The following is a 14,506-nucleotide window of genomic DNA, read 5'->3' on the forward strand; positions in this document are numbered from 1 at the left end:
GGCGGGGCGGTTCACACGCTACACGTACATCCATTGGTTTGCATGGTAATGAGATGCAGAGTCGAGTCTGGACAGGCATTTAAACAGTTCAAAGGTCAGACAGACTGACGTCTTGAAGGTAAAATCGTAACAACTTTATTTAGTTAATTTTATGTCTGATTTGTGTCCGAATTTAATCTATGTCATGTATTGATTAATGAGTGTAAGAAGCTAAGAGGATGATACAAATGGTAGTAGGCATATCTGATTTAAAGCAGATTTTGTTGAAGTTCGCAGAAGGCAGGGCCCGACGAAGTACGGTCCCATGCATTCATATTTATGCTGTGTTTTTCTGTCATTCCATTAAATCGCGATGGCGATGGAATGACCCCGAAAAAAGTGACTTTAATATGTAAATTTAGTAAAGAATGATAATAGATATTCTCATTCTTTTTTGTTCTTCTTCTTCCGATAACGAGGCGAGGATGACTCCGAGAAACTAGGAGTAATTTTTACTCACAGTCACCAATTCATGAATTGCACTAACCCCGGCGCGGGGCGCAATATTTTTTTTCCCAGGATGGGGAAAGTCACTAGACTCTAGTGTGTGTAAAGTCTACGGCAGTCTACTGACAAAAAAGGTCTGAAACCTAAGACTACATGTATATGGACTCTACCTAAGACAAATTGTGTTCGCATACTTCTTAAGCACAATGACCACCATTTTAGGCATCTCAGTTCGGGAAACCCACTCACAAGGGGGGCCCCTCCTTATAAGTAACCCGTCCCCCTTTAACCCCGTCCCCCTTAATATAAGTAACCCCCGGGGCACCCCTTATAAGGAGTCTCCACGCTTTTTTGCGATGCAACGCGAAAATAAAAGGACTGCGGCAATTCGCTTGATTATGTCCATAAAGCTTCACAAGTTTCCTAGTTACTCACGAAATTTGAGCAAAATCGGTTTGAGGCATCATATCTAAAATCATGGATTTAAATGCGATGTCAAACGACCCATGCGAATGCTGAAATGCGAGCGATTACTGGCGTGAGTGTCGCCAGTAATCGCTCGCATTTCAGCATTCGCATGGGTCGTTTGACATCGCATTTAAATCCATGATTTTAGATATGATGCCTCAAACCGATTTTGCTCAAATTTTGTGAGTAACTAGGAAACTTGTGAAGCTTAATGGACATAATCAAGCGAATTGCCGCAGTCCTTTCATTTTCGCGTTGCATTGCAAAAAAGCGTGGTGACTCCTTATAAGGGGTGCCCCGGGGGTTACTTATAAGGGGGACGGGGTTACTTATAAGGGGGACGGGTTACTTATAAGGAGGGGCCCCCCTTGTGAGTGGGTTTCCCGAACTGATCTCCTCGCTTTGGCACGGTGTGTTAGGGCTTGGACTGATAAACAGAAGGTCCGTGGTTTGACTCCCATTCGGAGTCTTGCTCAACATCTTGTTTTCATTTTTGCTCTTAATTTCTAAAGTATATTAAGTTTGTAACAGTTCATTCTGTCAGGCTTAAGGCTAGAGAGAGTAATAAAGTCAAAGACTTGATAGATATTCTCTATCCAAGTCACCAAGACAAATAAATGCCTTTCCCATACTGGGGAAAAAAATATCGCGTGCGGGGCGCTGTAACGGGTTGGGGTCGCTGGTGCGGTTAGAATTGCACCAACAAACACTCGACAGTGCACATGCACGTGCGTGTGAAGTCCTCTCACGAGCTCACATAAATGCATAAAGCAATGGCAACAGTGCAAACATTAATGGTTTTACATGCAGAGACTCCAACTCTCCCGTTTTCGACGGGAGATCTCCCGCCGAAAACCCATTTTTGCAAAATCTCCCGTTCTCCCGTTTGAGATTTAATTTCTCCCGTTGGAAAGGATTTCTTACTTATTTCTATATGTTGAAAAAATAAGCCTTAGATAGCACAAGAGAGCATCTAGAACCCTAGGAACTTCTCGCTTCACACACATCAAGTTGGAGTCTCCCGTTTGATAGGGGTTTCAGGCGGGAGAATCTCCAGATCAGAAAGTGCTTTGGGTTGGAGTCTCTGTACATGGCGTATGTCAAAAGGGTACCACATATCGACAGGGCTTATCTCGAAAGGGTGCGGCGCAGAGTGGAGCGCTAAATGCACCCGTTCGAGACAAGCCCCCCCCCCCCCCCCCCTTTGTCTCGAAAGGGTGCATTGGGCAGAGTATGTTCGATGAACGCACCCATTCGAGACAACTGGGGGGGGGGGGGCCTAGTCTCGAATGGGTGCATAAAGCTAGTCTTAGAGGCCAGACTTTTTGTCCCCGTCATAGTTCACGAGGGGACTACTAGTATATATGAAACAGGCTCCGTACACACACACACACACAAATGCTACTTCTAATCGATTCTGATTGTTTTATCTGATAGGGCTTGCTGGGAGCTACCATTAACACATAATTCTGAAATTCATTAGGCCTTATGAAAATTTCTCCAAAAACATGGAAATGCTACTTCTCAAGACATTGTACAGTGGATTTTCATTCTAGTGTATGTAGGCCTAGATTAAAGGTCAGAGGTCATACTTTATCAATGCAAAATAGCTAAATTGGTTTCATTCAGAAGTTTACGTAAGATTACTGTATTCTACAGACGGATTTTTATACAATTTAGTGTGAAGGTACATAATATTGACACCACCAGTCCAGTCCACCACCGTCCGCCTCGATCATCATACACAAGAGGGAGGGGCAGTCAGCTGTCCATCCCATAATACTTTTAGAGAGGTCTCGTGGGCAAATTGGGAAATCTTGACAGTACGCGCTTCTTCAATGAAAGGATGCGTAATTTTACGTGCTACCTCACATCCGATCACCAGCGGTGTCGATACATGTTTTGGATTTTTTTTGGGGGGGGGGGCAAAAGTTGAAAAAAAATGTATTTCATGTAAATTTTAGTGGCTTTGTAGTATTTTTTAAACATACTTTTGCATTGCGTTTTATGAATTTATTAAGTTGCGGAAATCATGCGGAAATTTGTTTTGTTTTTTGGGATTAGAAACAAATACAACACAATTTCATAAGTGATTCAGCAAATTACATGGGGCGTTTGTCCCCTCCGTGTAGATCCCATGACTGATATAAATTTGCATAAATTAACATAATTAATTCAGAATTCTGTGTAGACGTTTGATAGCTCCTATAATGCCCTATCAGATAAAATAAATAGAATGAAAATCCACTGTAAAATGTCTTGAGAAGTAGCATTTTCATGTTTTGGAGAAATTTTCATAAGGCCTAATGAATTTCAGAATTATGTGTTAAGTTTGGTAGCTCCCAGCAAACCCTATCAGATCTAACAATCAGAATCGATTAGAAGTAGCATTTGTGTGTGTGTGTGTGCGTACGGAGCCTGTTTCATATAGTCCCCTCGCAAACTATGACGGGGACAAAAAGTCTGGCCTCTAAGACTAGCTTACGCACCCATTCGAGTGAATGGGTGCGTTCATCGAACATAATGTACTCCGCCCAACGCACCCTTTTGAGACAAACGGGGGGGCTTGTCTCGAACGGGTGCGTTGAGCACTCCGCTCTGCTCCACTCCGCGCCGCACCCTTTCGAGATTAGCCTATCGGCAGGGTACCTTGACATCGGCACCCTGCATATCATGGCTGTGTGCGTGTAGAATGAAAAGGTACGTGTGGGGTTAAGGGCCATTAGCTATGAAAATAAAAACAAAGAGACAAAAAATAAACTCATAAACAAACTAACAAACCAAACTAAACTATTGTACACTCTATTTTCAGGGTTTTTCGTGTGCTTCATCACAAAGTACTAATACGTACATTGTATATGGTTGTATATCTGATCATTCTGTGTGTGGGAAATTCCATGAAAAATGTTACTTTTCCTAAAAATCCTAAATCTGCAATAATTTGAAATTTAGTATCAAATGCTAGAACATATTAAGTTCTTTCATTTGAGTCGTATTTTGATACAATTGAAGTGCATTTAGGCATTCTTTTCTTCAAAAAACCCATTTATTGGGCAAAATTTTTGATAAATTTTGTAAAATCACAATCTTTAGCTTTCATTATTCCATATTCAGCAACACAAAAAAACACTAATATTAGCTTTGTCTGAGATACGAACTGTGTTGAAATATGAATATTGGGACTTCAAAAAGTGGACAAAGTTGTAATGTCCGTATTAAATGCTGAAAATGTAATGTCCGTAACACTACATTTGTGAACCTGTATGGTAAATGCTGAATGTGTTGTACACAATTATCAATCTACAGCTTAAACAGGACCTGAGCATTCATTTCAGAAGAAAATTCCTTTTATTTGATGCTCTGATTCATAAATTTTACAATTATCCACATGGAGGTAAATAATCATGTCCAAAAAATGTAATGTTTGTAACGACAAGCATTTTGTGTAATATCTACTAAATGATTTATATAGTAACTGATCAAAACTCAGACTGTTAACATTTCAGGATGACTGGGTTAGAATAAACCATGAATGTAATGCATTAGGAATGATAATGCTGAGCTGTTGAAATAGGAAGCCCACAAAGTCACAAAAAATTCTCTAAATGTAATGTCAGTAATGCTGGAATTGCCCGTATGTTTTGTTTACTGATAGATGCTGTGCTCACGACTACTCACCATGCCTGCTGTCAGGCATGGCCTGGTTAGATGCAAGGCATCGGCTGCTGCAGCCAAGCCTTTCATCTACCAGGACATGTTCAAACCAGAGCAGGTGCAAGATACTCCATACAAAAAACTCAGCGGTAAGTGCTCCAGAAATGGAATCTTTATGCTAAATATAGCAGTGCATGTTGCATGATATGATTTTTGCATCATCTGTATTTGCTTTGTGATGTAGATCCTATAATGAATCAGATCTCTGAAGTTTTCAGTAATTTAAAGGGAAGCAGTCCTGAGATTTTCACTGTACTGATAATTAAGAAGAGTAAAAAATATAACCTTTCATCAATTTATACGCGTGGCCATCAAAAATTGTCTCCGTACGCGATTTTTAAAAAATAATTCCTGCAAGCGATCGTGTAAGAGCCAGCCAAAAGGTGCAACGTCATTGATGCCCTACTCTCAAGTTGACAGCCGTGCCTCAGAAAACCAATTTAAGTGTTCAAAATGATCATATCTGATTTTTTCATAAAATGTGACAATATGTGGTTTTATTATTTCAAACAAAATATTTCAAGCTTATTTATATATACAATTAATATAAAAATGAATAGTAAACATACAATTAATATAAAAATGAATAGTAAACATGTATTTATAAATAACTAGGGATGACAAGCAGAACACCGCTGGAAAGAGTTGTGCATCGATGACGTATGACTCTCCGCCAAGACTTGCTCATTTGCAGAGTCACACTTTTTTAATCGAAATGTACGAGCTTATTTGGTGATTTGAAAGTTTGTTTTTGATGAAAGTAGTTCATTGAAGGTACCAACAACAACATATTTTTTTAAATTTCGTGAGGACTGCGTCCCTTTAAGAAAGTCAAGTATTTGGTCTTTTTTTTTCCTTTTCGGAATAAACAACTATAAACTGTTGACATGATATGAAATGTAAAGAGACATTCTGTCACATCTCCAGGTCAGCACACATACATGTAGTCACTGGTAAGAAAATAAAGATCAGGAGAGCACATTTGCTGGACTTAAGAATTGTTATAAGATTGCAATGACACATGCTCAATATTCCTTTTACTCGTTATCTACCACCCCTAGGTGACTTCGTCTCGACTTTAGAGGTTCATGGCAGGAAGATCCTGAAGGTGGAACCAGAGGCTCTGACGATGCTAGCTTCTCAAGCCATGATTGATATCGCTCATCTTCTCCGTCCACAACACCTGCAGGTAACTGTGACTGCCATATTCAATGTATTAAATATACACATGTACATGTACTGGGTAATTCAAGGGATGGGATGAGAGGGGTCTTTAACAGAGATTGGTTTTAGGATGGGATCAGAGACATCAGTTTGTTGTTCAAAGTCTGTTTGTTTGATTTGTATGTTTTCTGTAATAGCCTCATCCAACAATCTTCAGCAGTGTAAACCCCCTATGTATGTTATGAAAACAACAATAGCAATACAAACAACAATGTCAATTTGAAATTGACCTATTTAGACATTGTTATTTGTCATAGTGTGTTTTCACACCATTTTCACTTGTCGTATTGTCTCAAACAATAAAGTGCCAAAGTGTGACATTATAGCCATTCATCGCCATGGAAACTGGTACTAAACAGCCTTTTGTATTAAAGTCAAATGTCTATGAAAACAGTGGTTGCTATTAAACCATGCTCATACCCATTTCCATCCCACTGCCCACAGCCTTGTGCAAGGGTATTTTTTTGTTGAACCAACCCTAAGCCATAACAAAGGCTGTGACATCATAACTTTGATACTCTATAATGACGTGTGTAAGGGCTAATACCACTGTACCAATTATGACATCTTGCGGCTGTTGTTTTGTTTGTGTTTTGAAACATTTTGTTTCCTTGCTCAATGTACGGCTGTATTTCATCATTTCATGCACCTCCTGCATGCAGCAACTGCGGAACATTCTGGAAGATCCAGAAGCATCCAGCAATGATCGCTTTGTGGCCCTGGAGCTACTAAAGAATGCAAACATTGCCTCAGGAATGGTTCTCCCTGGTTGCCAGGACACGGGAACTGCTATAATCATAGGTATGTCATATTCACTATGAACTTCAGGGGCCTTTGTCATTACGTGATGCTCCTCAATTGCAGCCTCAATTATTATATGTCTTTCCCTGCCAAAGATATAAATCAGTGATCTGGCTTCTGATAAGTAAAATCATGTGGCATATAAAATTATCCCTCTTCTATAAAAAAGAAAAAAGCAGCAAAACAAGTCATTCATCAGATTGTGGTAGACAGTTGCATATAATCCCTAATGATTCTGCACAAATGTCCTGTTATGTCTTTGCCTGATGTCCATTGTTTCAATTTTAAAACAGAATTTTAGGAACTTTCAGTTGGCTGTAAATAATCACATAACCCTGGTGTTACAGTATTAAGTTGAGGACTTACTGCAGTATCTTCATAACAACACTTGAACATACATTGAAGTGTTTTGCTATTAAAGTGATGTTTATGAAGACACAGCAAATGTAATTTGTCTTCATTCAGGGAAAAGAGGTCAGAACATAACAAGAATGCACTTTGTACTTGCACCGAATCATTTTCCCATGTCAGGAAAACGAGGTCAGAATGTGTGGACAGATGAGAAAGATGAGGAACACCTGTCGAGAGGTGTCTACAATACATACACACAGACAAATCTCAGATACTCACAGGTAAGGGAATCAAAACATTTTGTTATTACAGTGGTAAATGACAGATGGCATCACAAATGTTACGGATGACTAGCTTTTCATTGATGTTTGCAAGTTGTGTTCCATAATGATAATGTAATCTGATTAGATGGTATGAAACTAGTTGTTCCATCTGGCAAGATTCTCACTTTGTACATCTTGTACTTATATCATGGAATTTATTTTTTCATTTCTAATCTTTAAGCAAGACTATTTCCACAGTAAAAGTTTAAAAATAATCCAGAGAGGTAGCAGGTAGACTGCCTTCAGTAAATATTAAGCTTATTTTTAGTGTCTTCTTCTTCGCTACTCTAAGGAAAGATGTAAGCTGTTCGTGATTGATACACTGCAAGATATTGATATAGGCATCAAATGATCTGTATGGGGAAATGGAGCAATGCTATTTCAAGAGTGTCTGTTACAATTTGTCCTGTAAGAATTGAATAATCAAGTACAGTGCACTCCCCTTATAATGAACACAGTTATAACGGAATCCTAATTACCACAATGTAGAAATTAAGGTCCCATCATTATCATCTCTAAATCTTTATCTCCTTTACTGTTCGCCTATAACAAAATTTTGATATAACAAAAGAGAACCTCCAGTTCCGAGGACTTCATTATATTGGGAGTGCACTGTACCTAAAGCCTGTGGTATGTTCATCAAAAGCTATGCGGTCCTTCCTGCTCCTGTCTTACCAGTGTCATCATAATCACACACACACACACACACACACACACACACACACACACACACACACACAAATGAATTAGGAAATATTGATTATAGAATGTAGATATTTTCTGTAAAGAAAACCTTGTTAGCAGACAGTCAAGCCCCATTTGCATTAACAAACTAGGTGTCATGACTAATTGTGTGTGAAGTGAATGGCATCCCTGACACTAAACTGAACCATTCAAAAAGATGAGTAATAATACCATCATGCTTATCTCAGTGTTCATTAGATAGGTCCTTGATGTGCAAAGCCAATCATGATGACCTCAAATTGTTCAGCTTGTATGATGGTTATTCATCTTTGTGACTTTAATCATGCTGTGAATTTACACTTTATCTTAACCCATTGAGGATGGGCTGATTTTGCTTTCCCAAAGACACTTGCCCGAGTATACTCAGGACTCGTCCTCAATGGGTTAAAGACATTTGGTTTATAGCTTATCTACTTGATGATATCAGCCCCAGTCATGATATTGACTGTTTCTGTTGTCTTCTCAAGGTGTCGCCAATCGATATGTTTAAAGAGGTGAACACAGGCACCAATCTTCCAGCACAGATAGAGCTCTATGCCACACCCGGTGATGAGTACAACTTCCTTTTCATAGCCAAAGGGGGTGGCTCAGCAAACAAAACTTTCCTCTACCAGCAGACAAAGGCACTGCTCAACCCTGAGAAACTCATGACATTCGTCAATGAGAAGATAAAGGTACCCAATGTTCCTTGAGAGAGAGAGAGAGACAGTTATTGAAATGTAGTCACTGTGCCAATGCCATGGATGTATACGTTCTGATGAAGTTAAAGATAACAGTTTAAAATGCAACATTAGTCTGATTAGACTAAAGCCGCCAGATGTAATATTTCAGAACCCCTTGGTGAAAATTGGCATTACACTTAAGTCGGTGTTAAAGGCATTAAGCAAGACTACTTTACTACCAGTGTGAAATTTTTATAAAAATCAATTGTAAAGTTTTGTTGATTTCAAAATTTGTGTTTGAAATAAAAGTGATTGTCATGTATAATTTCTTTTCTATTTCATATATGCAGTCATTAATCAAGTAGCAAAAACCATGGACTACCAATCACTTTCAAAGATAACTCCAGAACCTATACATCTTCGATAGCCACGAGTATTGCCATGCAGTCTCTATCACTAGCACATATGTTAGCCAACATATGAGGGTGTAACAAAACTGTTAATTAATGTCACATTTTCTGGAGCTGAATTTGAAAGATCTCAAGAAAGAAAGAATCAAGTTATGATAACAGAATATATACATCTTCACACAAATCCAGACCCTTGGTACTGCAGCCTGCCCACCGTATCACCTTGCCCTGGTAGTAGGGGGACTCTCTGCTGAGATGACACTCAAGACAGTCAAGATGGCTTCCACCAAGTACTATGACAACTTGCCAACATCAGGTAGATAATTTAGAGCTGCACATATTCATATTGTCACTACAGCCTGTCAATCAAATCGTGGAATAGAGCTGTAAAGGTATACTGCATACTTGGTGTATTTCATAGTGTTTTTATTTCTGCAAATTTCTCGAGTCAACTGATATTCTGTCACAGTAGTCCTTGATCACAAATTTAATTACCTGCAAATTTGTTGTACGAGTCCTAATTTGCAAAATAAATGCCGTATTCAGGAGTCATCTTCCACAAATCAATTTTGCACTTTACAGATGGATTTTTTTTTTCATAATATACCTCAGATGCATGTGCCAAAAACATTAGTTATGTATCTGTTCACCATAGGTCTCTGAGTGACAGTTTGCTTGATGCATTTCTCCAATTTTCAGCTTAATATAGTGTTCATTAAAAATCCATTGTTGGATATGAAAAACTTTGTAGGATTCTATTCATGAACTGGTTATAGGAGCCCCACTTGGGATGTGACAACAGGAGGCAAACAATCCAATCACAAATTGTGAACACATGGTACAAGTTGTTATCACATATTGCTTGTGACTTGGCTGACAGTTTTTAAAATGTTTTTTTCCACCACAAATTTCCATTCCTGATAGGGAATGATCACGGCAGGGCATTCCGAGACCTGGAGCTTGAGAAACAGATTCATGAACTGTCCCAGCAGCTGGGCATTGGAGCCCAGTTTGGAGGGAAGTACTTCTGCCATGATGTCAGGGTGGTTCGTCTTCCAAGGCATGGTGCGTCATGTCCAGTCGGAATAGGAGTGTCCTGCTCGGCAGACCGACAGGTATCACAGTCAGGGCAACCATCACAAAAGTCTTGAATCAATAGACATGCATGATTTTGTTGTATGACTTCAAAAGAGGAAACAAGAGTGAATGACCATAAATATGTACATATGAGGTTCCCTTCGGTATCTTAGATTATGGAAGTTATTGACATGTATTAAGCTCTCATATCCAATGTTTGTAAAATTAGTTAAATACACAAAACTGATATCTGTATTAAAGGGATTTTTTAGGTTTAAAAATCTTGTCATCTTTGAGACCTTTATGTAGGTTTGACCATGTGATATTTTTTTTAATAGCTATTATCATAATGTTGTGTTAAACACCACCTTCTAAAATAAATTATATCTGGGATTTTCCTTGTCATGTTTCAAATTTGTCTCATATACAGTGCATTAATAATGAAACTTCAAGCAATGTAAACAGTTTGCGCTACAAGCTTTACTGTGTCAATGTACGTGTACCTCATAGGTATTGTTAGTGGAATGATGCAACAAGTTTTAACCCATTGAGGACAGACTAATTTTGCTACAACACGCATTTCCCATACACACCTGCCCGAGTATATTCGGGATTTGTCCTCAACAGGTTAAATTGCTCACTTCTGGTGTGCTTGAAATCCACAGGCTGTAGGGAAGATCACAAGTGAGGGTGTGTTCTTAGAGCAGCTTGAGACGAACCCCATCAAGTACCTGCCTGAAATACAGGAGGGCGACCTGAGCGGAGAGGTCATCAAGGTCAACCTGAATCGGCCAATGGATGAAGTGCTGGCCGAGCTGACCCAGTACCCGATCAGGACGCGGCTGAGTCTGACCGGCACACTCGTGGTAGCCCGGGACATTGCCCACGCCAAGCTGCAGGAGAGGATTGACGCAGGGGAGGGACTTCCCCAGTACATCAAGGACCACCCTGTCTACTATGCTGGACCCGCTAAGACACCAGAGGTACTGTATATACCAAGCAGAGAACTCCATTTCTCAATATGTAAACTTTTTTACTTTATACTTTTTGCACTTACTGTACCAAATCTGTCCTGCTTTTTTTGTGTTGTGATGATTGTTATTAAAGTCTCCCTGTCTTTATTGGTAGAATATTTTTTTTCTTTCTGTGCAAGCCTGTCCAAGTTTATGGGTACATAGATTTGTGTGTGTGTGTGTGTGTGTCTGCTCATTTGGTGATAGAATAATTATTCAGTGACTATCTGCTCACACAAAGAAGTATGTGTATTTGTGTTTTTCCTGATGTTGGCTCTTGATAAGGATTTTAATTACATTGATTAAATGCATTTTAATAAGAAAGCTAATCTTTGTTCTTCATACGTATGCTTTATTTTGAAACTTCAAGTAGCATCTTATTCACGGGAGGGAAATGATTTCTCCCACTCCAGATTTCTAGTCAGCCCACTTCCACGTACTTGCATCTACAATATATTTACATTTCTCTTTCACTCATGACGACCCTCTCCCATTAGCCACTTTTGATATCTGAAGGTTTGAGCCTCATTTATTTCTTCCTCTCTACAGGGCTACGCATCAGGCTCCTTCGGTCCAACCACTGCTGGTAGGATGGACTCCTATGTCAACTCCTTCCAAGCTCAGGGAGGGTCAAAGGTTATGTTGGCCAAGGGTAACAGGAGCAAAGAGGTATTTAGTAGGAAGTACAGCTAAAGATGTCTAAGATTAGACCCTGATGTGTCCTTTTTGTTTTCAATCATTGCCACAGAGCTAACCTTCCCTTGCGAGATTTTTTTTTTAGACTTGCAATAAAATCAGGAGGCTACCTTAGCAAAGTTTTATATGTAGTTCTGTTTTCTTTTTCGTTGTTTTTTTTAATGGAAACAAGGGATTGTTTGATGCTAGGGAACTCCTTGAATAGTAGAATGCAATACACCAAGGTTAATAGCCATAGACAATGACTCCATGCCAATTGAAGAAAAACGTGCTCATGGAATTCTACTGTGTGGTTGAAAACATGTGCACATTAAGGTTATCATTCAGAGCTTTGGTGTTGTGTCTGCATGAGCAAAGTGATGTACAAAAAGTACAAAGTATTCATTATGTTTTGAAGAAAATCCATATACTGTGAAACGAGGAATTTTCGCGTGCACTTTAATTTTGCGAATTTTGCGAGCGCCAAGATTCGCGAAATTAAAATGCACGCGAAAGTCCTTGTTTACACTATATGCATTGAACGCCAGTGGCACTTCGCAAAAATTTCATGCCACGAAAAAGGCTGTCGGTTCCAATTTGCGAAAAATTCATGCCGCGAATATATCATGTTTTACAGTACAGGGAAACCTTGTTCCAACCAGCTTGCTTACAACAAGGTACTGCTTTTAATGAGGGGAGCATTCTGATTTTCCATTGCTGTATCTAGCTAATCTCTCTTGTAGTATGTTTACAACCCAGTACTGGATTAAACAAAGTAAAATCAGAAGTTCCCACAACCTCATCATAACTTGGATTCCCTGTATTGTATTTTGTCATGAATATTACTTGAAACAAACCCTCTCCATTCACTTCACTGCATCTATATTGCTTCCTGTTTAGTATATCACATATTGCCTTAGGAATCCCAGTTGACATTGGGTCATCATGTTGCATACATTCTTGTTCTCCCCTTTGTCTTCACCTAGGTGACAAAGGCTTGTAAAACCCACGGAGGATTCTACCTGGGGTCCATTGGCGGGCCTGCCGCCATCCTGGCCCAGAACTGCATCAAGAAGGTTGAGGTGCTGGAATACCCCGAGCTCGGCATGGAGGCCATCTGGCGTGTCGAGGTGGAAGACTTCCCCGCGTTCATCGTCGTCGACGACAAGGGCAACGACTTCTTCAAACAGTGGCAGGTGGAATGAACAGGAGGAAATTTGGTTGACAATCAGTGTGCGATTGATAACCAGTGGACATGCTGCAGTTGGGTAGCAAAAGATCCAGAAGACAATCTCTCTCAATGCCACCCCCCCCCCCCCCCTTCACCTTCCCACATTTCTTTATTCCTGATAAATTCTCATCAGAAAGCAACTGAGTAAGCTACAGCACTGTTGACAGTTACACAGATATGCATGCTTGCCTGCAAAACAATACATGTGTCATATTATGTATTCAATGTCATTCTTTAAATTCTTGGTGCTGCTGTGAAAGCTGAGCCTCATATCTGGCCACAATGGTATAAATTTACAAACTTCATAACCATTCAACGGAGGTCATCACTTTCCTTTATTTGATTTATTTTCATGTTATCTAAATACACAGCCTTAGACCTGCATATTTCCAGTTCAAGGATAAAGTTGATGAACAACAGCAACCCAGAGACTCCAACCCCAAGCACCTTCTGATCTGGAGATTCTCCCGCCCGAAACCCCTTGCAAACGGGAGACTCCAAGTTGATGTGTGCAAAGCACGAAGTTCCTAGGGTTCTAGATGTTCTCTGGTGCTATCTAAGGCTTATTTTTTCAACATACGATAGCAATAAGTAAGAAATCCTTTCCACCGGGAGACACAGAGCCAGGGCGGGAGAAATCAAATCTCCAGCGGGAGAACAGGAGATTTTGCAAAAATGGGTTTTCGGCGGGAGATCTCCCGTCGAAAACGGGAAAGTTGGAGTCTCTGGCAACCTATGTAGCCCCTTTAGTATTCAGTTTTTGTGTATGTGTGTGTGTTTGTACCCAGATATTAACATACACTGCCAGTCTATCAACCCATTAAGTATTTCATCTTTGATGACCACATAGTTTTACCATCCCTCCCGCGCTTTGAGGCTCAAGTGGCTGATTATACTCTCATCTTGTTTTCTCTCACCATCATCATCGTCATGGTCATCATTATTATGTTATGAGCTCCTGGATATTTGTTCGCAATTGAGCCATCTACACCTCCACCAAAGATAAAAAGAACAGCATACTGTCTAATGATAGCAACTCTGAGGCTATTTACGGACTGCATTTCACATCTGTTTTTACCTGGATCACTTGGTCGACTTGTTGATAACAAGTATGGGGAGATTATTGGTGCAGAGTGACATTTTTTCTAGTGGATTTCAGATTTCTGGCTGAATGCTCCCAGAGCACAATGCCATCAATTGTCATTCCCTTCATGCTTCTTGAGGTGATCTTGCATATCAAATGCAGATGTAAAAACTGATTAAACAGAAGTGCTTTTTATAAATCTGGCCTGTCAATATTGTGAGTGAATTCCTTTCAAATATGACT

The 14,506-nt window shown here is 39.7% G+C and overlaps 1 protein-coding gene across 1 annotated transcript; it reads left to right on the forward strand.

Moving 5' to 3' along the window:
* Positions 1–79: 79 nt before the first annotated feature.
* Positions 80–13,189, forward strand: LOC139733157 (fumarate hydratase class I, aerobic-like). The gene is made up of 11 exons (XM_071643998.1): positions 80–118; positions 4,610–4,757; positions 5,730–5,857; positions 6,555–6,693; positions 7,225–7,325; positions 8,579–8,785; positions 9,373–9,499; positions 10,108–10,298; positions 10,926–11,243; positions 11,823–11,942; positions 12,935–13,189. The coding sequence occupies exons 2-11, from the start codon at positions 4,610–4,612 to the stop codon at positions 13,151–13,153; spliced, it is 1,698 nt and encodes a 565-aa protein (XP_071500099.1). The 5' UTR covers positions 80–118; the 3' UTR covers positions 13,154–13,189.
* The last annotated feature ends 1,317 nt before the right edge of the window (positions 13,190–14,506 follow it).

This window comes from Diadema antillarum, unplaced genomic scaffold (assembly GCF_040938485.1).
Source record: "Diadema antillarum isolate AM-2024a unplaced genomic scaffold, OU_Dant_1.0 seq00000462_RagTag, whole genome shotgun sequence".
NCBI lineage: Eukaryota > Metazoa > Echinodermata > Echinoidea > Diadematoida > Diadematidae > Diadema > Diadema antillarum.

What these genes read in the sequence shown, in the direction of transcription:
- LOC139733157 (XM_071643998.1), top strand. Translation starts at nt 4,610, where the DNA reads ATGCTGTGCTCACGACTACTCACCATGCCTGCTGTCAGGCATGGCCTG. An exon ending in GACCCGCTAAGACACCAGAG is followed by an intron (nt 11,244 to 11,822) that starts GTACTGTATATA and finishes TCCTCTCTACAG; the next exon opens with GGCTACGCATCAGGCTCCTT. An exon ending in AGGGTAACAGGAGCAAAGAG is followed by an intron (nt 11,943 to 12,934) that starts GTATTTAGTAGG and finishes GTCTTCACCTAG; the next exon opens with GTGACAAAGGCTTGTAAAAC.